We start from the raw sequence: 24,945 nt of genomic DNA, 5'->3' as shown, positions 1-24,945 counted from the left end.
TACCAAAGAGAAGAAGGTATCTCGGTAGATTTGGCGCGCTTCCCGAATCAGTAATTCTATGCCAGTCTGGTTGTCCAGCTCTACCCATTTTGAATCTTCCAGGCGCCTTGTATGATCAGCCAGCCTCAACGCCTCGATCGTGCTGCGTGTGAAATATAATTCCTTGATCATGGAGACCTCGCAGCCATGATTTCTGTCCAAGTTAGCTCCGCGCTTGCTCCCTCGTCTAGACGTCCCTCTCCAGCAGTCAACATCGTTGGTTCAACAGCGAATTCCTGCTCCCTTGCTCATTTGACCGAGTACACATTCGCCATTTTCTGAGCACGCCCATTGTCAGCAAGAGAGATATCACGCCGTGATGACAGGCCAAGACTCACCTCGGCGTTCTTGGGCGAGATGAACAGCCCCTCGGCCGTCGCGATCACGACCGGCTGCTCGCCCTCGGCCGGCAGCGTCTCCAGCCGGCCCTCGACCCAGGCCTTGCGCCCCTCGACCTTGGTCGTCGTCGCCCGGAGCACGATGTACGAGTCCGCCCTGGCCGGCGCCTTGTAGTTGACCGTCAGCGTGGCCGTCATGCCGACGTTGTGCGGCAGCGCCGCGAAGCAGCACCGCGCCAGCCCCTCGTCCAGCATGGTGGCCAGGAAGCCGCCGTGCACGATGCCCGGGTGCCCGCACATGTCGGTCCCCAGGTGCGATATCGTCGTGATCGACTTGCCGTGGGCGTCGGCCCAGGCGACCGGCGGCACCGTGACCCGGCCTTTGCCCATGAGCGTGTTGCCCGTGAAGTTGGCGTGGCGGAAGAGCGCCGGCATCTTGAGGTGCGGCCGGGACTCGATCATCTCCGGGTCGCTGCGCAGCTCGGCGGCCAGCGGGTGCGCGTTGATGTAGTCCTCGATCTCCCGCTCCTCCGGGCTCTCGGGCTCGTACATCTCCAGCGTCTCGCTGTCCGGGATCGGGTCTCGGGTCATTCTCAAGACTTCACCAAAGTAGTCGAGGACGGGATCGGATGTGTAGACAAAGGTGACCAAGAATGCTAGGGCGCCCCAGAAGCCGTATTTGAGTGATGTGCGGATGATGCCAGGTCCCTTCGCGGGGAGGGTATCGGCTGCTACATGCACGAGGTGGCTGTTAGTGACTCGTTCAAACGAAGCCGGGACAAATGCTCTCGATAGGGGGGGGGAGGGGGCGGGTCTCACCAGCTGAATTGAAGCGTATTTGCCTTGCAATATGTCTTGACCGCACGAGGGAGGTCGGAGTCTGTGGGATGAAAGTGCGCACCGGGGCTTGCCGCGTGGCAAGCCCGACGAGGCGGCGGGCGAGCATCTTTTGTTATATATTCTGCAGAGAAGCCTCCCTCGTCTCCACTCGCCCTCGCACTCGCACACGCAGTAGGCAACAGGCGGTCTAAGATGTTGAGGCTATGGGTCCCTGAAGAAGTACACGGAGTTCCTCGGGAGCCAGGCCGTCCTATGAAAAACTATCCTTGGGGCCTGTTGAGTCAGCTACGGTGTGCGTGCGTGTGTGTGTAAGTGCGTCGGTGGACCAAAGGCGCAAGGGGATCCAAGGGCGTGGAGGGCCGGCGATTGTGCAAGGGTTTTCGAGGCGTTTTGGCCACTTACAAGGCGCGCCGTCTCGGGCATGAATCGATTAATGGAATAAAGCCGCCGGTCACTAAGCAGAGGTGCCCGCTTGGCGTGTCGGTATGGGCCAAACTGTTGGGGAGAGTTTGCGATGAAGTCTCTGCTCCATTCTTTCCAGCCGAGGCACGGCAGACCGGGGCTCTGCATCCCCGACAGTCTCGGCTTTTCCGACAAGGGGTTAGTTAGGGGCCGCGATAAGATCTTTGATAAGATACGGCCCCCCCTCACTCCGTCATCGCTGCTTGCTCACTAGGAGCGCCAGTTTGAAACAGGTCTGTAGGTATCCAATCGCGAACAGGACGGTCAGAGATGCATCGACGGATAGGCTAACTGATGGTATCGCCTCTTTTGCGGCATAAGTATCTACCTATGTTCGATGGGAGCTCGTACCGTGAGCAACCAACATATGATGTCAAGCCCAGCGGCGTGTTTAAGCATCGTTTGCCAGCGCTCGCTCTGCTCGAGACCCAGGTTTGCTTCGAAGCTTGTTATGATAAGTTTTGGCGTTTCAGGTTCTGATGCGACCTGCCGCCTGCCATCACGAGAAGCTAGTTAGCCGCCCTGTTCCCAGCTGGCGGCGATGATGCACAGGGGAAGGGGAAGCTGTCGTCACTGGCTGTGCCACCCCGCATTGACCAGAGCCAATCCCAGGGCCAATGCCTATGTCATATGGCTACGCAAGGATGCAGATCCGTAACATGCTCTCTGCCTCTCTCTGCCTTGCTCGCACACCTGCATGAAGGTGAGCTGTCCAGCTTGCCCCTGTATGCATAAATACACCAACCTGCCTCTCTCTCTCTCTCTCAAAAGCTACTCGTCAATCTATTATCATCTACCTACCTTGCCTGCCGATAGTAAATAGCAGACCCAAGATCCTTCAAGCAAACAGCAAAGACACATCCAACCCAGATCCTACCAAATCAATCCACCATGGTAAGCCGTCTCGCAAAACAACACACGATCCATACCGCAACAAACCCACAAACTAACAAGAGCCCAACCCATCCCCGAACCACATAGGCCACCAAGGAAACCGTCGACCTCGGCCCGCCCCACCCGCCGAAGGAGGAGTCCGTCAAGGCCTTCAAGGAGGTCGAGCACGAGCTCAAGAAGCAGCTCGTGCACCTGCGCCACACCCACGACAAGCACGAGCCCGAGTACTTCGCCGCGGTGCGCCACCTCTCGGACCACGAGCTCGCCGGCTTCACCGCCGACGACTTCGTCGAGGTGCGCGCCGCCGTCAGCGCCTACGGCGTCATCCTCTTCGGCCGCCTGCGCGTGCCCGCCATGCCCGAGGACGGCCCCGCCTACGTCCACTTCCGCATCTTCTCCACGGGGCCCGACGACGAGGCCAAGTTCCACAGCTTCCACACCGAGGAGAAGGAGGACGCCGACGGCGGCGGCAAGTCCTTCCGCGCCATCTTCACCAAGAACGACCCGCTCGAGTGGTTCGATGCTTGAAAGGCTACAAAGGCCCCACCCCCCGGCGGGACGCAGAGGAGAGTGTGTGCGATGATGATGGCTTATACCCAGTTGTGTTTGGCAGCGGAGAGTGATCAAAATAGGAACGGCTTAGGCAAACAAGACATGCAATGTCGTCAATCGCAGTAACGGTTTCGTTTCATGACCTCCGTACTTGGCAATGCTACTATTATGTTCATGCGTAGTCCTCATCCTCCTCTTGACCCAGCATCTCGGCGTAGTCATCGACGGATGCGAAGGTAGGGAGAGCCTTGAGCTTCTTCTTGCGCTCCCTGCTCGCCTTGGAAGCCGACTTGCCCTTGCCCTTTGTTTCTTCTTCTTCATCCTCGTCCTCCTCTGGCTCGGCTTCCTCGTCCTCATCTCCACTGAAGTCGTGGAACTCAACACCACCATCCGACATATCGGAGCCCATGTCCTCGTCCATGCCCTCAACGTCAGAGCCGTCCTCGTCGCTGTCGGACATGTTGAGCAGCTCCGCCAGCTCCGAGTCGCCCTCCTCGTCCATATCCTCCATGTCCACGTCTGCGTCCTCGTCGCCTTGGATCTCGGGACGAGAGCCCAGCATGGCCTGCCAGATCTCGTCTTCGGCCTCTGAATCCTCGTCTTCCTGCTCAGCAGCCTCCTTCTTGGCCCTGGCCTTGGCCGCCTCGGCCGGCTTGCCGACCTGCGTGAAGTATTGGTGGAAGAAGATGTCCTCAGCGGCGACATCCTCCGACCTCTTGTTCCAGAAAGCAGCAGAGTTGACGGTGGGCTGGTGCCGAGCCGCATCCTTGCCGGGCGCGACAATATGTGACGAGCTGCCGGCGGCCAATACCGGCTGCATGATCGACGTACCGCGCTTCGTTTCTGCTGCCTTGGGGTTGCGGTAGACAAACTTATCAAGGAAGTGCATCAGCGTGTGGTTGGCCAGCTCCGGCTTGGGTAGGTTCTTTTGCTTGACCAACAGGTTCGATGCAAAGACTTTTACGGAGGGGTGGAAGTGGTTCAAGAACGGAACCTGGAAAAGTATTAGCAGGCGCCCTCGGATATTGCGAGATGAGCCAAAGACTTACCAGTTCCCAGAGACAGCTTTGATCGGCATTGCTGTATTCGGGATCTCGCTTTCGCCCATCATAAGCTCTTTTGTTGAGTTTGGGCTCGTCGTTGACTGGTGCACCATTGGTTTCACCGTCCACATCCGCATCTCGGTAGATCTCTTCATCATCCTCGTTATCTTCAGGGTCGTTGAGAAGCGTTTTGAGATCCGGAAACGTGCTCTCCAGCTCAAAGACGAGATACAGCACACCACAGGCGAAAGATGGCTGGTGTATGTTGACGATTTGGAGCATCCTTTTGACAAATGCCTTGACCCGTCGAACATCAACATCATTCTTCAGAGAGCGGTAGAGAAGGTTAAGATATAGCGCCTGCTTAGACGACGTGATCAACCTTGGATCCAACAGAGATTCGTACAGAGTTCGGTAGAAGCGGTCAATAGCCAACTGCTTGGTGGTTGCAACCTGTTGGATAAGCATCAATGCCTGGATGCTTGTGTTGAAGTTGGAAGAGTGGGTAATCCTGAATAGAGTGTCGAGATGCTTCTCCAGTGTTGATTCGTCGGTTGCCGCAAACGGAATGGCACGGTTGATGCCCGTCAGGATGGCAGAGACCAGCTTCTCAGCAGTCTCACGCTCGTTGGCAGCGTTGACATCCTTCTTTTGCCCAGGCTTTGGCTTTCTGCTGGCAGGCTTCTTCTTGTCTTGCTTTCCGTTGGCTTGATCACCCACAAAGGTGTCCACCGATTCCAGCGCACCAGCCTTCAGGAGGGAAACAAAGAGGTCGAAATATATCCGGATCAGGGTATCAGCGGTGGATGGCTCTTTGGTGCTCAGAATCGTCTGGTTCAGTGTGTTGATAGCGTAGTACTTCGTACGGATGCTTTGGCCAGGACGCAGTAGGGCTTCCTGCTCAATCGTATTGATGACAATGGCCTTCATTCCTGGGTGAATGTTAAGCAACTGGAGGAGAAGGTATGATGCCCTGGATGCGATCTTTCGCTCCCTGTCTCCAAGCTTGTTCACGAGAAGACGTAGCAGGTTGGCCTCCTGCTCTGGCTTGTCTCGCAACAGACCAAAGACGAAGTCGAGCGCCCTGGATCTCGAGTACTCGATCTCGTCGCCGCACCAGACTTCAAGTAGCTGAATAATCTTAAAGTAGGCATCCTTAAGCCAGTCCTCAAAAACCCACATAATGAGATGGGCTTCCGTGATCTGGCCGGGAAGCTTTTGACCCGGCCTCCAATGAGTGACCGAGCCATGTTGCAAAGCTCCGAGCAAGCCTGGCTGCATATGGAACGATCTCAAGCGGCGGTCATTGGGCAGAACGACGCCATTTCCCAGCAGATCGACCAAAGCTCCCAGGGCAGCAATGGCTTGTCCTCGGCTTTTCTTGCCTGCAAGGTTCATGAGGTTCTCTAAGGCCTTAATGTTGTGTACGGGGGACTCTTGTACAGCAAGGGTCAGGGCCGACACCTTATCGGACATAGTACCGGAGGACATGATTGTCGACATGAACTTGCGGGTTGACGATGCTGCGACGCTGGTGTTGTATGCGGTAGTGTCCGTGTCTAGTAGACCCTGTGCAAACGTCTTCATGCTGGAGATCGTTTGGGAGTGCTCGCTAATCTCGTCTGTGGTTGGCTGCGGTAGGCCATCTTGGCTGAGGCCATGCCAGTCAGGGCGGGCTTCAAAGATCTGCGAAATTTGTTAGAGACAACGACATTGAAGCATGACGGTAAGTGAGCGGCTTACTAACCAACTTTGACTTGGCTTTGCGGCCTTTGGGATCCTCTACTGGAGTGGGCGCCGGCTGTGACGACACCTGGTCTTCTTCATCGACTTCCTCGTCGTCCTCGTCCTCTTCATCGTCATCCTCGTCATATGCGTCTCTATTCTCCTCATCCTCTTCTTCCTCCTCTTCATCGTCTCGCACTTTGTCGAAACCGAGTCCCGAGGCAAATTTCGCTAGCTCAGACTTGAAGGAATCGTCAAGCGGTTGTTCGGTCTTGCAGGCTGATGCTCCCTCTTCAGCGTCCGAGTCAATGCCCGCCACAAGGTCTAGATCGCCTTCATCGCCGCCAAGTGCCTTGATCTCCTCCAGAAGCGTCTTCAATTTCTCGTCTGCACTCTGCTTGGGCTTATCGCTTCTCTTTCGGTCCTTGCGGTCTCCCTGAGGCTGAGCTTGCCTCTTATTGGACTTGTGGTCGCTGCCGTCCCTGTCGTCACGCTTGCGCTTCCCTGAGCCAGGGGCCTCTTCTGACTTGGACAGATTCTTGTCGATCTTGGCTGTGAGTTGCGAGAGAGCCGCTTCGTCGAAAGTACGGCTCGCGGTGGCCGCGCCCTTCTTGTTCTGCTTGTTTGACCGGTTTGGCGCCATCTTGGAGACAGGAAATAATGCAAGACGGCGAAACGCGATAGATCCCTGCCCGAAGCGATCGGATATCGGTAGAAATTGCAGAAACTCTCAAAAGACTACCCCTGACCGATGTCTACGTGGACCTCGGTTTGAATTGAGAGGAGGGCGCGTCAATGAGGTCTGCTGGAGCAGTGCAGGCAAAGTCGTTTTTGAGATTACGGTCTTCCAGTTCACTTGAAGTTTTGTCGACGCCGAAAACTTTTTAGTGGGCCGCCAGCTCGGAGAGGGGTCCAGGCGTTTAGCGGACTCCACACGCTAATCCTTTCTTCTGGTAGCGGTCTTAGTGGAGAAGGCTCTTGCGGCTCGAGGGCGGGCCATTCCAAGCAGTCAATGGGCTGAGCTACTGGTCCAGGGCTGGGAAGAGCTATCAACCTAGGTAGATCTCATGCAAGGCTATCAACATCGGATTGAATCTATCTAATTGGAAATAAGATAACGAAACCTGGTCGTCTTGAATCCAAAACCTGACACTGAGCTTGGTTTGGTGCTAAAGGCACCTCTTCGGAGCCATCATGGGTGCTCGTCTTCGGTTGGGGCTGCTGCACTTACCATGCCGGCTCATGCTTCGGTCTCATCATGAGGCAGTTCGTCTTCAGACTACAGGGGTATGGCAAAGATTCTGAACATCTTAGTCAATTGCCAGCTAATCATATATATACCAGGCCCGACAGCTTCATGCTGACCATCGGAATCGACTATCCAACGTCTGGATCCCTGCTGCTACTGTGGCTGCAAAGGACGTCAAGGAAGATGAGGGTAGGTCGTCGAGGACACCCAGACGAATACCCAACGACTGACAATATATTGCGACGTAGAATCACATTCAAAGCTAATACGAGCTGGGTTTCTGCGACAAGTGAGTCTTGCATGAGTGTCGAGGTTGAGAAAACCCTATGCTAACGACACTTCCAGGCGCATTCCGGTATCTACCACATGTTGCCGCTGGGCCATAGGGTACAGCAGAAGATTGAGGACCTTATTGATAAGCATATGAGATCCGTTGGTATGACGATCCGCAACTACAAGACTTGTTCGCGTGACTTGGCTAAGATATCCTCAGGTGCGTCGAAGCTTGCGTTGTCGACCATCTCGTCCGAGGCACTATGGCAGCGAAGCGGCCGTCTGCAGAGCATTGGCTCCGAGGTATGCCCCTCAATACCATACGCATCAAGGATGTACAATCGTTGACTGGTTTCACTTGAAGCTCTGGCGCCTCAGTGACCGGAAGAAGGGCAAGTACTTGCTTGGCCCAACCCACGAGGAAGAGATCACCAACATGGTCTCTCAAACGGTCAACTCTTTCAAAAACCTCCCTATACGGCTTTACCAGATAAGTCCGTCAAGCTTTCCCATACCCTCTGCGTCCGGCAATGAGTTCCTGACTTGCTCCACAGCGAGGAAATACCGTGACGAAGCCCGGCCCCGTCACGGTCTGCTGCGCTCGCGCGAGTTCACCATGAAGGACCTGTACACCTTTGACACCACCACCGAGGCGGCGCTCGCCACATATGAGCAGATACGCAGTGCGTACAACAACTTCTTTGCAGAGCTCAAGGTCCCCATTCTAGTCGCGGAGGCCAGCTCTGGCGACATGGGGGGGGATCTGAGCCACGAGTACCACATTGCAACCTCGCTGGGCGAAGACCATGTCATCAGCTGCGACAGCTGCGACTATGTTGCGAACGCCGAATTAGCCGAGACTCGTCCTGTGGCGCAGAACGAGCCGCTCTGGCCAAAGCCCGAAGTGCAAGGTATTCGTGTCTGGCGCGGTATCACCAAAGACAGGTCGACACTCGTCAACGTCTGGTACCCGGCATCAGTCACCGACTCAAAGGGGAGGACAACCAGATTCGACGACGACGAAGTTAACATCGACGCTGTCAAGACCCTAGTCCCAGGCCTAGACGCCGGAATCGATGACCCCCTCCCCCTCTGGCAGACAGTCCTCGACCAAGTCCAGAACCCCAGCTCATCCGCAACAGACCCATCCCCCCGCCTCCTCAACCTCGTCGACAGCCGCCTGCCCTCCTTCTCCGCCGAGCAGCTCGCCGCCCAGGACACCTCCGCCGACACCCCCTCGCTATGCCCCTTCCCCTCCACATCCTCCCTGGCCGCGGCCCTCGCCACCCTCCCCTCCACAACCCAAACCACCACAACCGAGGACTCCTCCCCCCTGAACCTCCTGCGCATCCAGCCGGGCGACCCCTGCCCGAAGTGCGACGCGGGCGCCCTCAACGTCCAAAAGGCCATCGAGCTAGGCCACACCTTCCACCTCGGCACGCGCTACTCGGAGCCCCTCGGCGCCGCCGTCGCCCTGCCCAACAATAACAGCAGCAAGTCCCCCACCACCGCCCCGGCGCCCCTGCAGATGGGCTGCCACGGCATCGGCGTGTCGCGCATCATCGGCGCCGTGGCCGACCACCTCGCCGACGGCAGGGGCCTCAACTGGCCGCGCACCATCGCGCCCTACGAGGTCGCCGTGCTGGCGGGCCACAGGCTCGAGGGCGCGGCGGCGCAGGTCTACGACGCGCTCGCCTCCGCGCCCGGCGCGGCAGGCGACCTGGTCCTCGACGACCGCGACAGCTCGCTCGGGTGGAAGATGAAGGACGCCGACCTCGTGGGCTACCCCGTCGTCGTCGTCGTCGGCAAGTCGTGGAGCGAGGCGGCGCGCATGTGCGAGGTGCAGTGTCGCAGGCTCGGGGTCAAGGAGACGGTCGCGATAGACGAGTTGCCTGCCTATACCAAGGCGCTCCTGGACCAGCTGTAGAATCGACCGTCAGTGTGCCGCAAAGTCCGCCGTAAAGCTTTTGTACTATACTGTGTCATATACGTTTGTCAAGAATAGAAGAACAAGAGAGAGCAAGTTGTAACCACGGTGTGGCCAATTCCAATTCAGAGATCTACAGAACAAAAATAGCTTTTCAACAAGCCCAGATGAAACTATCAAAATATGCAGTTTCACCAGTCAAGTAAAGTTCCGACACGCCCAATCACCACGCCAGCACACAGTATCTAATGATTCAGCTCAACGTAGTTGGCAGGGAACAGACCAGACTGTCCATTGTAGTGGCCGAACCACCAGTCCTCGTCAGGGAACTCGAGGTTGGTAATCTTGGCACCCTCAGGGAAGCTCAACTCTGTTAAAACCGTTAGAATCAACTTTGCAAGAAATACAAGAACCAGAATTGAGTTGGCATGTAGACTTACCATTGTCCTCAGCAGCCTCGTAGTCGAATTGAGCCGTGGCCGTCGAGCCACCACCTCCAGCCGAGGCCGCGGCCAGCTCAGGCTCGGGCGCAGCAGCAGGAGCAGGAGGCGGGGGAACAGCAGCAGCAGCAGCAGCCGCGTGGGGCTGTGCCGGAGCGGCTTCATCGTCATCGACAAGCTCGACGTAGTTGCTCGGGAACAGGCCGCTCTCGCCCTGCGTGTTGGTGCCGATCCACCAATCCTCGTCCACCATGTCGATGTTGGTAACGTACTCGCCTTCCCTGAGCTCAATCTCGTTGTCCTCGGCCTTCTCATAGTCGTACTGAACCAGAGCGCGCTTGCCACCGCCAGTTCCCGGCGCAACATGGCTTTCCGCGACCTGGTCGTGGCCAAAGTGCTCCTCAGCAACAGCGGTTGCCGCACCACGAGCAAGGCCGTGGGCTTCTTGATCCTCGGGGAGCTCCTCCTCCTGGGGAATTTCCTTTGCAATCTGGCGAACAGGCAAGGCTCGGGGCGGCTCGATCTCCGCGGGCTCGATTTCGGGCTCGGGGATGCGAGGTACCGGTACAGCAATGCGGGGCGGGGACTCTTCCCGTTGCCGGATCTCGGGCTCTTCCTCCTCTTCCTCCTCCGCAGCAGGACGCGATGGGAGGCCGGGCAATGCGAAGCCGCCAGAGGGTGCCGAAGGACGGGTACCCATGGGTGGGGGCGGCGGAGCCTCATCATCGCCACCGGTGTAAGCCCGAGGCATTTCGCGCGTCGCCTGTCCCATGGGCTGGGCATCCTTGAAGCGATCCCGCAGGGCGGATACTCCACCGCCGGAAGAAGGAGAAGCAGGCTCTTCTGCGGATGCGGGTTGCTCCTCGCCGGTCCTCTGCTCTACAACGTGGCCCTGGCCGTAACCTGCGGTTTGAACCGGTGCCCAGCTCTTGCCCTGGTATCCGCTCTTCCACTCGCTGCCGCTCTTCTGTGCCGTGACAGGTTCCGCTGCTGGGCCTGCCGAGGAGGGACTTGGCGCACCTCCTTGCCTGGCCTTCTTCTCAGCCCAAAGCTGTGCCGGAGTCTTACCGCCCTGGTCCGCAAAGGTGCGGCTGGCAGATCCCACGGGAGGAGCAGCTGATGCGACGGGGGTGCCGAATCCAAGAGCACCAGGGGTTGGGGCCTTGGTGCCGGTGAAGGAAGATGCGCCTCCGAACTTATTTGCGACTTTGGGTTTCGGCATACTGGTCAGACGCTCCGACTGTGGCTGGCTGAAGGCGGCGCTTCGCTCGGCAAGACTCTTGGGCTGCTCAGCGGGCTCGGAGGCCTGAGGAACTTCCCGCTCCTCAGCAGCCGGCTTTTGGGCCTTGGCACGAATCGCCGCAATGTCAACCTTTCCAACAGGTTCGTAGGCGCCCTTGACAATAGTCGGTCGGTCGTCTTTCTGGTCCTTAGCAGCCGCACGGATTGCTGCAATGTCGACCTTTCCAACCGGCTGGTAAGCGCCCTTGACAACGTCACTGGAACCGTCATCCTGACGGCTGTCATTGAATCTGGAAGGCTCTTGTTTTTGGCCAGTGAGTTCTGCGATGTTGACCTTGGTGGGCTTGTAAGCCGACTCAACCTTCTCGATCTGCGTGCGGGTGACCGGGGGTGCGTCGGCGCCCCAGCCATCCTCGTCGACGTTCTCTGACCTCCTGTTACGCGCTGCGATCAGGGGACTGGCAGCGCTGCTCGACGTGGTGGGAGTGAAGACCGGCTTCTTCGCAACGGGGGGTGGGGCAGAGGACATGGGCGCAGCTCCGCCAGCGGTGTACTTGGCGCCAGAGGCGTCAGCGACCTTCTTCATAATGCTTGCGGGCTCGAGGTCGGTGTCGGATCGTGCGGTAATCTGAACATGATAGCCATGCAGAATCTTGGAGACGGCGTTCAGGTGGCTAGTGAAGTAGCCCTTGGTCCTCTCAGGGACACCGCCGCCGCACCATGCGATCAGGACATTCTTTGGAAGGCCAGTGTTGGGATCCTTGACCTTGAGGTAGGCAAACTGGATGCGTCCTTCGTTGAAGTCTTCGATCAATTCGTCGATTTCGCCCTCTGCGTGTTTCGAGATTAGCTGCTAGAACGAACGGTGTTGGCGGCGTCGGAGCGATCGGTAAGCTTACCTCCGGTGTCCTGCACTTTGAGAATGCTCTCCTTTGCCGCGCTGTCCTGGAAGGCATTCATAAGAGGGGCCTGGACAGTGAAGAGAGCCCAGTGGGCGAAAGTTGAAGAGCTTGACGACGGCAGTGTCGCATTGACTACGCCTTGGTAGCTGCTCTTGATCGAGGGGCCATTTATGGAGAGGTTTAGTGAAGCCATCTTGGGCTGAGTATGAAGAGAGAGCGGATGAGAAGTGTATGGGAGAAAGAGTGTGGTCTCTCTCTCTCTTTTCCTCTAGCAGAAGCTCTCTGGGGTTTTCTCCGAGGAGTCAAGGAAACGAGGCCAGGCAGGAGTGGTTTTAAAGGTTGGAAGCCAGAGTCAAGTACGTCGGAGAGAGGCTGTGCTTTGAGCTTGGCTGCTGTGGCATCCAAGGTCCAGCACTACTCAGGAGCAACAAGCGGGGCAGCGGCTGGGCAAGGCCGACGTAATTGAACCGTGCACGCGAATGAGGCCCTCACTGTGTTGAGCTCTCGGATTCGCTCCGGGCCCGCTACGTGGATTGTCTTGGCAACACGGTGTCAGAACGAACTTACCGCCGCTTGTTGTTCAACATGAAGAAGGATATCCCCAAATTTGGTTATTAGAGGAATTACGAGAGGCTATGACTATTACTGAAGGACCGTATAGAATATGTTTGAGTTGGCAGCCAGTTCTTGTACGACTTGCACTGTGATCGCTTCATTTCTTACCGCAGAACTGCAGCTTAAGCAGAAATCTCGCAGCCTAATCGTGCGAGGATTCGGGATTGGTCAAAGCCATAATCCAATTTCCGGAGATGTTCCATGAAAAGACGTCGACAAATAAGAATCGGAGAATACTGTGATCCAGTAAAAACCTAGTCTTTTATTTCAGAAAGCTGGAATGTCTCTCATTCTCGCCGCGATAAAGAGGCACAGTGAGGCGCATGGGGGGAAATAGCAATTGGCCTCCCGCAAGAGGGGTGACCAGAGTTCGGGTTTTGAGTGTCAATTCACCATAGTACCGTTGACTAAGTAAGAGGGAAAAGCCTTCATTATCCTCATCCGTCGAGAAAATTCGATTGCCGCCAAAGAACAAGCATATCCATCAAGAAAGCAGACGTTGAAAAGACAAAGAAGCAGTTGCCAGGCTGAGCATTGCAGGTCGGGTAATCGAGTGCGTCCTTCTTCCGCGTCCAGGCCTCCATCCGCAAGCCTCAACCTCTCCCAATGGCCCTCCATCCATCTTTCCGCGCGTTCTCCAGGGTTGTTGTTTGTCTCCGTTTAGCAGCACTCAACACACATCTCGCAGCAGTCACCGCAGCAGTCGCAGCACTCAAGACAGATGCAGCATCCCAAAAGACCGGCCAAGCAGCCCTTGCCGGCACCGCTGCTCGACTTCTGAGGAGGAGGTTGCTGCTGGTACTGCATCGGGGGAGGCTGCTGATAGTACTGGCCCTGGGGCGGGCCGTAGGACTGTGGACGGAGAGAAATAAAGTCAGATGTCGTCTCGCTTACTACCATGGGAGCGCAGATTGAAGTCGCCTTCGATGAAGGGAATAAGGATGTCGCGACCGAGACTGAGACTCACCTGAGGAGGGTACTGAGGTCCTGGCGGCGGGCTGCCGTAGCCCTGAGGAGGACCCTGCTGGTAGTATCCCTGGTTGGACATTGTGATATGCGCTGTCGAGGCTTTCGATCAAAGATGGGCTTGGTTGAAGATTAGGGCGAGATGCGACCACTGCCGGAGTGATTGATTTTCTCTTGATGCCAAGGAGTGAAGAGGTTGTGGTTGACGAGAAGGAAACACAATCAGCGACAGGACTACAAGAAAGAGGTGGTGGGAAAGTCAGACGGGGATTATGCTGAGATAAATGGGGCCCAGATGACGGCAAAGCCGAGTGGTCGAATCGTTTGTTCCTGGCCGCGTCTCCAGTGAGGCCCAGCAGGGCGAGTGAGGTGGTCAGTGACGAGCACTCTGAGCACTCTCTTGCGGGGGCCCAGGTGGCCCAGTTTGGCGCGTTTTACGAGCTAAGCCCGGCTCTCAGCACCACTGCGATTTGGGCTGTTAGCGCCAAGCTTGGGCTGGCCGATAGGGCCCCTAGCCACCGGCAGGTTACGTGGTCTACCCTCAATTGCGATGTGCATGCCGAACCGACACGGGCTGTTCAGCGATGCTGGTCCAGCAATGCGGTCAATGACAAGCGCCTTCTCGACCGCTGCCTGCACAGCAGGGACCGTACATCATGTCCTCTCTCTATCAGTGGCCACATACGGGTGGTCAGCAGGTACGAGGTTGAGTCTACTCCGTATGGCAATTCGCAAGCTGCTTGCCAACCGGTTGCCTGTGTTTCGCATTTCTTTGGCACTAGATCAGACCCTTCCTTTCTCCCTCCCCACTGCTGCATGGACCGGCTCTGATGTGCCGTCTGGGCGATCCCTGTAATGGTACCACCGTACGAAGGGTCGAATCACAGCAGAACTCACGGAGCCCTCGGAGCCAACGCTACCTGTTTTTCAACTCCTCCCCCTAAATTAGAAGGAATCTAAAGCCTTGCGAGAAAATGTCGCAAGCAAATGGCTGGGGACCGAGGTCGAGGAAGGCCTTCACTCTATTCCATGCTTAAGTTAGCTCAAAGTAAAGCAGACGCCACAAATTTTGGGCTGGGTGAAACGAGACGAGCTCGGGTCACCACCACCCACCCTCGCCGTACCCAGAAGAGGCAGCTGATTGCACCCATGCAGAGAGAGAGTTTGTTGACCTTGGCCGTTTCCTGGGGGGGGGGAGGCCGCCAAGCCTGACACAGATCCCACACCACTCATCAGCCCCCTTTTGTGTCAGGGTCCTCAACAGTCAATGAACGCGCTCATAGATCGATCACTCTTGAAGAGTTTCGGTGGATCAGAACCGATCCTACGGGTTGCGACGACTTCTCTGCGACCAGTTGTGATTGGATGTGGAAGCCAAGCTTTGCGGCTTTTAGACTTCTGGCAGCACCCGCCGAGCGTCTAAGATCGGACTCTGACTGGGACCAGGATCTTCACATTGTTTCAGCTCGCATCACAAATTGCTTGTCTAGATTCTGAAAACACCCATGACCACAAGAGTGCTTCCTTGATAGCCTGGCTTGTGACCCATTCGGAGGCAAAGAAGGTAGTAAGCAAGATAGCCTATTCTTCACTTTCGTTGAATGTGTTGCTTAGTCTGACGGTGAGGATCACTGTGCAGTATCCAATCTGATCAATGCTCCTGACTTTATACTCGTTAATTCCTGGAGATGTTGGATGCAATAACTGCCAAACGTGAGGTCTTGTTGCATTCCTTGTCTTGCTTCTCTGTTGTGTGCTGTTTCAGATGTAGGAACAAGATGCAGAGCTGGGGTTGAAGGCCCCATGCCTTTCCAGGTTGCTTCCTGTATGTAACTAGATCGTTGCAGGCTTAAATCTCATTATCCATGCCAGGTACCATCACCTCTCAACTCTCAAGTGGGCGCCTGAACAGATGACGGAGGTTCATCAGGAGCTACCTCAGTCTTAACAATAAATCTCCTTGTCACATCCTCGCCCCCTGGAACTCGGAAGGGTTATCCTACGACCTAAATCCGAGGGGCTTGATGGATAGTCAAGCACTTCTGTTAGCAGTTCATCAACTAATCTGACCACCACTTGCCTCTCTAATGGGCCATCCCATTTTCGAAACCGAAGGGGCGAGTTCCTCGCAAGGGAGACCTATGTTCCCCAATTCTGGCCCTGACCACAACGGCACCTGGTGGTGTCAACTGGTACGTACTCCGTAGCTCTTGAATGACGCAAGAGGCACCCAGCCAATGAGGGCCGACTATTTTTTTCTGGCTTCCGCGGGGTTCTCTCCTCCAAGCTCCACCCACTTTTCACCGGTCCGGCACCGCATCTCCAACACTGCTGGAGAAAACCTACTCTCTTATCAGATCTTCGTGATATGTCAGCAACAATTCCATATCCTCCAAGGGTTTGAATCTGTGAGCAGCCAGACCACAGAGCGCATTCAACTACCAGAGAGGAAATTGTTTGTTCGGCCGCCATCGACAGCGGCACCTGAAGCGACCGTGACGCCCTTCTGATTTTCAAGACCCCACCCGCAAGATCAAGTCACACCATGTCGACAATGAAGGAGATCACAAGCCTCGCGGCATGGGAGCAGCACGTCTCCTCCCTCGCGCCGTCGACTCTCCTCATCATCTCCTTCCACGCGCCATGGGCCGCCCCATGCGCCCAGATGTCCACTGTCCTCAAGACCCTAGCCACCGAGTACCCCGCCACCGAGCCCCCCACGACCTCTTGGGTCTCTGTCAACGCCGAGGACCTGTCCGAGCTTAGCGAGCAGTACGATGTCACCGCCGTCCCCTTCCTCGTCCTGTCGCGCGGCGGAAAAGTCCTCGAGACCGTCAGCGGCAGCAGCGCCGTCAAGGTGCGCAATGCGATCGAGAAGCACGCCACTTCCTCGGGCGCTGCGCCCGCCGCTGTCAATGGAGGCGCGGATACGGAGATGAAGGAGGCGGAGGAGGAGCAGGACCCGGAGAAGGCAAAGGAGGAGCTGTTCAAGCGCCTTGGCGAGCTGGTCAAGGCGGCGCCGGTCATGCTCTTCATGAAGGGCACGCCCAGCTCCCCTCAGTGCGGCTTCTCACGGCAGATGGTGGCGATTCTGCGCGAGAACGCTGTCAAGTATGGCTTCTTCAACATCCTGGCCGACGATGAGGTGAGGCAGGGCCTCAAGGAGTATGCAGACTGGCCCACGTACCCTCAACTCTGGGTTGATGGTGAGCTTGTTGGAGGTCTCGATATCGTGAGTCACTCTTTCGTCAAATACAGCTTTCACTCTACTAACGCATGGTTTCTCTTACAGGTCAAGGAGGAAATGGAGAACAATGAGGACTTTTTCAAGGCGTACAGCGTCAAGTCCTCTGGCGAGGGTGTTGCTGCGTCATGAAAAGGCTGAGCTGGCATGATTTCGGATTTGGGCGGGTCACTGTATATACACCTTTTTCTTTTCCCTTTAGGGCTTGCATCTTGATAGAAGGGGCACGGCGAATGGATCAATCTTCTGTCTTTCCAAATCTGTGTTCTCTATGTACGTGTTGCGTTGCGCGTGCTCTGCTCTATAGTACATGTTCAATAGGCCAGCCAATCCAATGGCTTACAAATTGCTTGCTGCAATTTTCCGGTCTCGAGGACAGCATATCGCGTCTTCTTCTTTGGGGCCCTTGACACACGTCCGCCAGTTTTTGACGGAATGTGACAATGATAGGTTCTCGTTCTGGTCGGTGGCATTGCCACTGCTGCAAGCTGCTGGCTCATCAAGTGCCAAAAGACCCGATCCAGATGTCATCTTTCGGCACGCCTCCTTTCTCCAGCTCCTCGAGCTTCGCCTCACACAATCGGGCGTTCTGCTCCGGGATCTCCCAGCTCTTCATGTCGTCCACGCGAGAGACAAACTGCATCGCCATGCCGGCCTCGCCGTGCCAGGTCATGTGGCAGTGGAACAGCCACACGCCCGGGTTGTCGGCCACGAAGCGTATGAGCGCCCACCCGAACCCCTCGACCGTCGCGACATCCCGGCGCACGGGGTTCGCGACGACGGTGTCGTTGGCCGGGTCGAGCAGGCCCCGCCCGTGCGCGTGGAAGCCGAGCGCCTCGTACCCGGGAAAGTAGCCGTGGCCCGACGCGAGGGCGAACATCTGCGCGCCGTGCAGGTGGAACGGGTGGTTCCCCTCGTCCATGTTCTGCAGCACGACGTCGACGACCTCGGCGGCGCCGCGGCTGCTGACGACGAGCTCGCGCTCCGGGTCGAAGGCGCGGTCGTTGTAGCCCTCGGCGAGGAAGGAGTCGTTCCCCGAGCGCAGGCCGTCGACGAGGCGGTGCAGCGTCGGGGAGCGCGGGTCGGCCACGCGGTAGGACGACTGGTTCAGGTAGCCGCGCTCGAGGCGCCAGTCGCCGATGGCGAGGTTGACGCGGACGCGCCAGCTGTGGTCCGCGCGCTCGGGGGCGCGCACGGCGGGCACGGGGTCGTACTTCCGGGTGCGCATGTCGCGGCACTGCACGGCGTAGACGCTGCGGTCGGGTTCGGAGGTCGGGACGATAGGGTCCTGGGTGGTGGCGGTGGCGGCGTCGATGGCGCCGCTCGAATAGACGATGGTGGCTTTCGCCTCGGGTTGGCCCTGCTCCGGCAGCACGTTCTCTGCGAAGCAGTGGGTCACCATGCGGGCTCTGAACCAGACGGCGTCGCTCTTGGTGTCTTCCGTCGAGAGGATGACGCTATATCGCTGGCCGGGGCCGAGGAGCACGCTTTTCTCGGGCGACGGCTCGATGTCGACGCCGTCGATCTCGGTTATGGGCAGGGTCGGGTGCTCGTCGATGGTGACCTCGAACCAGGCGAAGGCGCCCACGTTCAACAAGCGCAGCCGGTGATTCGCGTTTGGCGACAGGTCCCAGCTCGGTAAGCTGGCGGTCGAGTTGTCACAACGCCGATTGGGATGCAGCGAGCAGTCCAGGACGTTTGCGCCATTCAACAGCGCGCCGTTGGGTACTGGGGAGCTTTCGCTTCCGGGAGACAGTGTTTGCAGGAGGAGGCCGCTCGACAAGTCGTGGTACCAGTCTTGCAACATCACCACACGGTCCGTGACGTAGGGAATCTGCTGGCTCTGCCTTTCCTCAGGAGAGTGAATGACAATTGGCCCGACCAGACCATCGAGGGCCTGAGCAGCATAATGTCCGTGGTAGAAGTCTGTCGACCCATCGCGTTAGTCTATTGTCTGGGATTTCGAACCACCAAGGAATCTGCCTTACAAGTGCCGGCTTGCCCATCGACTTTGAACTCGTACCGGAATTTACCACCAGGGGCGATGGGACACTGGGTCACACCCACGGTTCCGTCCATCCAATTTGTTCCGTTTTGGAAGATTCCGTGCCAGTGGATGGAAGTGGCATTGACAGCACGGTTCTCGACATTGACTACGATGGTGTCGCCACGGTTGCACCGGATCATCTCTCCTGGAAACTGGCCGTTGATGATGATCATAGGACGGAACACGCCATCTGGATTGCCCTCCATGTCGCTGACGACCCAGTGGTACTCGCGGACAGTCGGCGCGGCATTAAAGTCCCAGTCTGATGTCAATACGTATTCGGAGCCCGGCCGCCGCGTGAAGGTCGTTGCGACTTGAGGCTCCGTCTTGGCCGTCCTCGGTGTATGAAAGAGCGAGAGCTTGACAAGTGCTAACAGAGTGAACAAGCCCAGAAAAGAGATCGCGACGAAGAAGGCTGCCGGCCAGGGCCTACTTGGCTTTGATCGTGGCCGGCGCTGTCCATCCTCGCTGCTGCCGCGCTCAACATCGTCAGCGAGGAGCTTTTCCCGCTGCTCGTCGCCGGCATCGTCGTTGCTCAGACGGCCACCCAGCAATTGCTGCCGCTCGGTTTGCCGTCCAGCTGCGGGCTCTTGTGCTGCGGTCGCCATTGCGAATCTTGTCAATTCACCTCACGGAGCAGCGCATCATGTAGCAAGACCCGAGACGACTGGTGTTCTTGCCTTCGTCCACTCGAGATTTTCTGCGGAGGAGAGAGGCAACAATTTTGCCATGTCCCTCACCCCTCGAACCATCTCTGGGCCTTATCGGTCTCATAGTCGCGTGTTCGCCAGTTATACAGGGTCTACCAGGATTGCGCGCATAGCCACGAGGACTCGTGGTAACGTCTGACGTTGTGGTTGGCTGAAAAGCTTGGCAAAAGGCCCATGGGTCTGGGGGCCGGGACCATCACGCTAAATATAGGCGGGTTTTCGTCCAAGTACCTACCTAGGTACTGGCAGTTTGTGACTGGCAGTGGATCTGCACCAACCAGAACCGCAGAATTGGCATACTTCTTGAACACCGCCCTGTGACAGACAGACAAACAGCAGAGAGCAGAGAGGCAGACACCTATATAACGAAGAACTCGAAGACAAGACGAGAGTGATATGGTGTAAGTGGGTATATAATCAAGTCGCCAAAAACTGTTGGAACAGTTCAACCTCCATACTTCTTTCTGACCTTGCTTTACAATCGATAGGGACTTACCACTCAGTGTCCCGCGGTTAATGCTTACAACAGCTCCGAGATCAAGGTCGAGACTTGTGATACACTTCAACATATGGCAGACCGCTATTCATTGAAAAGCGACACCATGCGATGCTGCCGGCGTCGTAGCGCCGGGCCTGCGGTTGGCAGCCGGCAACTAGCAGCCCTGCCAAGGATCGGACGGGCCAGCACAGACCGGCTGTCGGAACCCCAGTTCGACTTTTTGCGGGCTGACAAATCATCCAACTGGTCGCCGTGTTTCGTTTGAACGGGCAGGACCGAAATCGTCTCGATTTTGGGGGAGAAGATCATAAATGCACGGCCGATTGAAGCAACCCCCTTTCCAGGCCGATGAGTCACAGCAAAGATAGACTAATGAGACACAGCGGGGGCTTGCATAGAGCAGTTTAAGCAGACACCGCCCGTGAGACTTCAACTAATTCGATGACTAGCAGTGTCGATGCTGACTGTACCCCACGCATCAAGACGCATCAAGGTGAGGGCCCGAAACCGCACCCACCACCACTGGACGGTCGAGTTTAAGCTACACACTAATCAGCCCATGCGTCGCGGTCTCTGCAGGGATGGGCGTTGCCCGTCTCGCCTGTCGTCAGCACTAGCTGCCTAAATCTAAGTCTCGACTCCAAATGGACATATGCCGATCATCTTCGTTCCCGGATCTGATTGCTGCTGGCATTGGTATGCGGCATGCCCAGCGTTTTACAGAGACGCCTCTCTTGATATGTGAACTGGTTCGTGGCAATTGCTCTGAAAGATGGGATACAAGATAAAAAGCTCAGCTTAGTCAGGGACGGTGTTCCCTGAGATGGCAACATGGTTGAAGCGTACGAAGGAACGAGGACCCGTTCGATGATCAGATAGCAGTCAACTACAGGGCCGTAGGCAGCTTGCATCATAGGGTACCTTATGTCATGGTTCTGGTAGGTCTCGTGGTCCAGTTCGGACAATTCTCCATGTCTCTTCATCGAGAATACTAGACGCTCGCCTAGACCACTACGGGGAGCTCCTCTACAGCCTGGAAATCTTAAATTTCTTAACTCCGGCGCTTTGCTTGACCCCAATACTCACCCCCCACCACGCTGTTACTCCACCATCCTCGCATCGTCCTCTGGCACACCCAATTGTTCCTTCCTCCTCCGTCGCATGTCTACTTAGGAGGGGAAAGGGAAATTTTGAAAGAAAAAAACATTGTTTTTGTAAATTTGTGCCCAAATTCTCGCTCTTTCTTACATTTTCTCTCGCCAGCAGCGCATTCTTGTTCCTTCGACGACGACCTACCTCAGTGGTTCAGCGAAGAGAACCTCCATTTGAGAACTGGCTTGACTCGGGCAGCTTATCCTCCCGCACCCCGGCCAACTAATTAGTACGTACGTCTTGCTCAAAAATGAACACTTGCGCTCGTCCGTCTTCTGCATTTCTTTCCCATTCCACTCACTATCCGAGTCTGCCATTGCAGAGGCTGACCGTTACTCAGACTTTGTTTTACGAGCACCTCTCTGCATTCCGAGTTCTTCGGCTTCGGCGAAGAGCCCGCAGCCTCGACGCGACTACCGCCGTTGACCTATACGGGACCAGCTACCGCCGACCGTTTTTGGCGCCGTTGCTTCCCTCAATCCACCCATATACTACAGGGCGTGAGGGTTTTGGCCGGGTTGAAAGTGTTGTCAGTAGTGTGAAGGAGACAAATACTGGGTTTTTGCGACACTTTGCGCTTGAACCCAGGCATAGGAGGCGTGCACCGACATTCTCAGTTCCCCACACTGGACGAGTACAGCGCTGCAATAGCCCTCGAACGCAGAAGTCATCACAGCTCTCGAGTGCACGTTGGCGGTGAGAGCCCGCTCCTCGGCATTCTCCAAGACACGACGTAATCCGAGCAAACATCGGGATTAGGATATCCATTCGAACGAATCGCATCCTCGGTCAACAGGGACTCAATCACGAGCTATCCCAATATTCCTGTCAATATGACGCCAACTCCACCATCCACCAACTCCTCGACAGGAGTGCGCTCTCCTGAAGAGCAATTCAGAGTAGTGCGCAAGCGGAACAGGGTGCCACTCAGTTGCTATCCCTGCCGAACCAGAAAGTACGTGACGCACCTTCTACCATTCAAGATCTCGTTGCTAACCATCGATTTAGATTGTAAGCTGGCCCTTGTGGGGTGAGAGTATGCTGGTCTTTACTCATACTTTTTTCTAGGAAATGTGACAGAGGTCACCCTTGCAGTAACTGCGTGAAACGTGAAGGCGCAGACGCTTCATCATGTTCTTATGCCACACCCGCATCTCGGAAAAAGAACCAAAATCAAGCAAACACCAATCCTGACGACATGCAAAACCGCATTGACCGCTTGGAAGGGCTAGTTCTGTCCCTTATGCACGGCGGCGCAACGGTCGATACCTCCTCTTCTGCTAGTAACACGGTAGGAACCTCTGGTACAGACCCAGTATCGGCTTCAACGGTCGATAGCACATCGTCGGCCAGGATGGATCAGGACGACGACGGGGGAATGCACGACGAAGGCGACGACGAGAGCGACAGTGATGATCTCGTGAGGTCTCTGGGCGTCCTTAAGGTCGATGCCGACCGAGGCAAGTCCATGTATATCGGGCAGGAGCATTGGCACACCATCCTCGCCGATATTGCTGAAGTGAGACAATACTTTATCAACCACAAGAAAGACCTGGAGTCGAGCTATGAGAAGGTACTTCGGAGTAAACCAGCAACGGCTCGGGAAGCTCCAACCTTCCTCATCGGATCAACTCCTGCCACAGAGGTTGAGCTCAGAGCAGAGCTCCCTCCAAAATCCAGTGTTCTTACTCTCTGTGGGCGGTATTTCAACTCGATGGATAACGCCGTCAATATCATTCACGCCCCGACCTTCCACTCACAGCTTCGCAAACATTGGCAAGATCCTTCCAAAACACCGATCATGTGGCTTGGACTGCTTTACTCGGTCCTGTGTTTGGCGATGCTCAGTTATCACAAGGTCGGAGATGAGCCCCCAGAGTGGAAGGGGCGATCCCTCGAGCTGGCGGCACTGTACCGGCTCAGGACAGTACAATGTCTTACCGCGGCTGATTACACCAAGCCTGTTGAGTATACTGTCGAGACGATGCTGCTTTATACCTTTGGCGAGTATTCCTCGCGGTGGGATGCCGATCTCGGCCTCTGGCTGATCTGCTCCCTTATCACGAGAGTAGCGTTCAGAATGGGGTACCACAGAGATGCGAAATGGTTCCCTTCTTTGACGCCTTTCCAGGCTGTAAGTGTTTCTCTTGAACCCTTCCTTGCAATAATTTCTGACAGGTTTTGCAGGAAATGAGGAGGAGAACATGGGCTCTGGTACGAATGAGCGATGTGATATTCTCTCATCAAGTGTCTTTGCCAAACATGATATATGATCATGACTGCGACACCGAGCTCCCGCACAATATTTTCGATGAAGAATTCGGGCCAGACACCAAGGTGTTGCCGAAATCCCGGCCGAACTCGGAACCTACACCTATCGGATACATGATTGCCAAGGTCAGGCTTTGTCTGGAGCTAGGCAACATTCTCCAGGCTACAAGCCGTGTTAGGAATCAGGTACATTACGACGAGATTTTGCGGTTCGACAGCAGACTCTCAGAACTCGAGGCTGAGATGCCTCCCCATTTGAAGTTGCATCAGCCTGACAGCTCAAACGACCCGCTGACTCTCATCATTGCTCGGTATAACATCGACATTCTGTACCAGAAGATTCTCTGTCTGCTTCACAGGAAATACATGACGCGCGCTCAGCAGAACCCCCGATACGCCCATTCACGCCGGAGGTCTATCGAGGCTTCTCTGGAGATGTTGCGACATCTGAATACGCTTCATAAAGAGTCCCAAGGCAATGGACGGTTGCGATCGATCAAGTGGTACGTGACTTCTATCGCCACGAAGGACTTCCTTTTGCCGGCCATGATTGTCTCTCTCGAACTGCATTTCCACAATGTGGCCGAGAAGAAGGGAGGGCGCCAGGACTCTCAGGTCCTGTACTTCTGGACACCGGAACAGCGTGAGGAGATGGTCAGTTGCCTCGAGTCTACACGTGACATATGGGAGGGTCTGCGTGATGGCTCGATCGAAGCCTTCAAGGCGTACAACATCCTCAAAATCGTCCTGGAGAAGATCCAGGCCAAATCCACTAGCCCCGAGAACGCGCAGGAACAACCGAACGTCCCCATGAGGGATGACATGTTTGGTGGTCTCGGAGGTATGCGTGAGGTGCCGGATCAGAATGCAGCAGCTGCTTTGGGCATGGCGCAGGGTGCTCTGACGCCAAATACGGCCGCGCTGTTTGGTACTGTTCAGAGCCCAGGAGGAACGTCATATCCTGCCATCGACCCGGCTCTCGGACCAGCGATGGAGGGAACTGGCACCGGCATGACGCCAGACTTCCAGGGCGACTTGATGTCTGGCATGAACAACCCAGGCTCGCCTTTCTCGATGTTCAACAATATGAACGATGGCATGGACTTTACGCAGAATTTCGACTGGGTATGTTCCGGCCCCGTGTTCAGAGACATGTATAGAAGCTAACATATCTTGTCCCAGGATACTCTACAAAACTATGCACAGTCGGGCAATTTCGGCACCGATCAGTCGTTCCAGTTCTTCTCTGGTAACACGGACCTAACCCAGGCCCCGGGTTCCACAGACAGCGGAAGCGGATTCGCATACACACCGCCAAGCGCAAACGGCTCTGGGTCAGGTCCCAGCACGGGGCCCAGTGGGAACGGGATGTGAAATACAGGGAGGCATTGGCCTGGTCGGTGCATTCCATGATAATGAGAGATGTTGAAAGAGGCTGGGGCGCTCTCTGGGTGGCAACTCATTTGATGGCTTTACTAGGAGCAAATTACGTTGGCAAGTCTAGACAGGAAGTTT

The 24,945-nt window shown here is 56.1% G+C and overlaps 9 protein-coding genes across 9 annotated transcripts; 4 read left to right on the top strand and 5 right to left on the bottom strand.

Annotated features, from left to right (window-relative positions):
- Positions 1-287: 287 nt before the first annotated feature.
- On the bottom strand, positions 288-1,323 carry E0L32_003047 (uncharacterized protein; the record flags this gene model as incomplete). The annotated part of the gene is made up of 2 exons (XM_031137304.1): positions 288-1,199; positions 1,279-1,323. The coding sequence occupies 2 exons, from the start codon at positions 1,321-1,323 to the stop codon at positions 288-290; spliced, it is 957 nt and encodes a 318-aa protein (XP_030999115.1).
- Positions 1,324-2,570: 1,247 nt separating this feature from the next.
- E0L32_003046 (uncharacterized protein) lies at positions 2,571-3,101 on the top strand (the record flags this gene model as incomplete). Its single annotated transcript, XM_031137303.1, has 2 exons — positions 2,571-2,573; positions 2,661-3,101. The coding sequence occupies 2 exons, from the start codon at positions 2,571-2,573 to the stop codon at positions 3,099-3,101; spliced, it is 444 nt and encodes a 147-aa protein (XP_030999114.1).
- Positions 3,102-3,297: 196 nt separating this feature from the next.
- Positions 3,298-6,536, bottom strand: E0L32_003045 (uncharacterized protein; the record flags this gene model as incomplete). Its single annotated transcript, XM_031137302.1, has 3 exons — positions 3,298-4,119; positions 4,175-5,854; positions 5,916-6,536. The coding sequence occupies 3 exons, from the start codon at positions 6,534-6,536 to the stop codon at positions 3,298-3,300; spliced, it is 3,123 nt and encodes a 1,040-aa protein (XP_030999113.1).
- Positions 6,537-7,087: 551 nt separating this feature from the next.
- E0L32_003044 (uncharacterized protein) lies at positions 7,088-9,342 on the top strand (the record flags this gene model as incomplete). The annotated part of the gene is made up of 5 exons (XM_031137301.1): positions 7,088-7,180; positions 7,238-7,331; positions 7,391-7,431; positions 7,488-7,718; positions 7,780-9,342. 5 exons carry the CDS (start codon positions 7,088-7,090, stop codon positions 9,340-9,342), a joined length of 2,022 nt encoding a protein of 673 aa, XP_030999112.1.
- Positions 9,343-9,587: 245 nt separating this feature from the next.
- E0L32_003043 (uncharacterized protein) lies at positions 9,588-12,119 on the bottom strand (the record flags this gene model as incomplete). The annotated part of the gene is made up of 3 exons (XM_031137300.1): positions 9,588-9,712; positions 9,783-11,855; positions 11,924-12,119. 3 exons carry the CDS (start codon positions 12,117-12,119, stop codon positions 9,588-9,590), a joined length of 2,394 nt encoding a protein of 797 aa, XP_030999111.1.
- A 1,082-nt stretch (positions 12,120-13,201) lies between these two features.
- On the bottom strand, positions 13,202-13,589 carry E0L32_003042 (uncharacterized protein; the record flags this gene model as incomplete). The annotated part of the gene is made up of 2 exons (XM_031137299.1): positions 13,202-13,393; positions 13,509-13,589. The coding sequence occupies 2 exons, from the start codon at positions 13,587-13,589 to the stop codon at positions 13,202-13,204; spliced, it is 273 nt and encodes a 90-aa protein (XP_030999110.1).
- Positions 13,590-16,052: 2,463 nt separating this feature from the next.
- Positions 16,053-16,883, top strand: E0L32_003041 (uncharacterized protein; the record flags this gene model as incomplete). Its single annotated transcript, XM_031137298.1, has 1 exon — positions 16,053-16,883. The coding sequence occupies one exon, from the start codon at positions 16,053-16,055 to the stop codon at positions 16,881-16,883; it is 831 nt and encodes a 276-aa protein (XP_030999109.1).
- A 367-nt stretch (positions 16,884-17,250) lies between these two features.
- E0L32_003040 (uncharacterized protein) lies at positions 17,251-19,406 on the bottom strand (the record flags this gene model as incomplete). Its single annotated transcript, XM_031137297.1, has 2 exons — positions 17,251-18,677; positions 18,740-19,406. 2 exons carry the CDS (start codon positions 19,404-19,406, stop codon positions 17,251-17,253), a joined length of 2,094 nt encoding a protein of 697 aa, XP_030999108.1.
- Positions 19,407-21,992: 2,586 nt separating this feature from the next.
- E0L32_003039 (uncharacterized protein) lies at positions 21,993-24,804 on the top strand (the record flags this gene model as incomplete). The annotated part of the gene is made up of 5 exons (XM_031137295.1): positions 21,993-22,114; positions 22,168-22,170; positions 22,228-23,293; positions 23,347-24,555; positions 24,613-24,804. The coding sequence occupies 5 exons, from the start codon at positions 21,993-21,995 to the stop codon at positions 24,802-24,804; spliced, it is 2,592 nt and encodes an 863-aa protein (XP_030999107.1).
- Between the last annotated feature and the right edge of the window lie 141 nt (positions 24,805-24,945).

Source organism: Thyridium curvatum, assembly GCF_004353045.1.
Source record: "Thyridium curvatum strain D216 chromosome Unknown NODE_13_length_580902_cov_83.771903, whole genome shotgun sequence".
Classification (NCBI taxonomy): Eukaryota; Fungi; Ascomycota; class Sordariomycetes; order Thyridiales; family Thyridiaceae; genus Thyridium; species Thyridium curvatum.
This window is presented reverse-complemented; position numbering and strand designations above follow the sequence as displayed.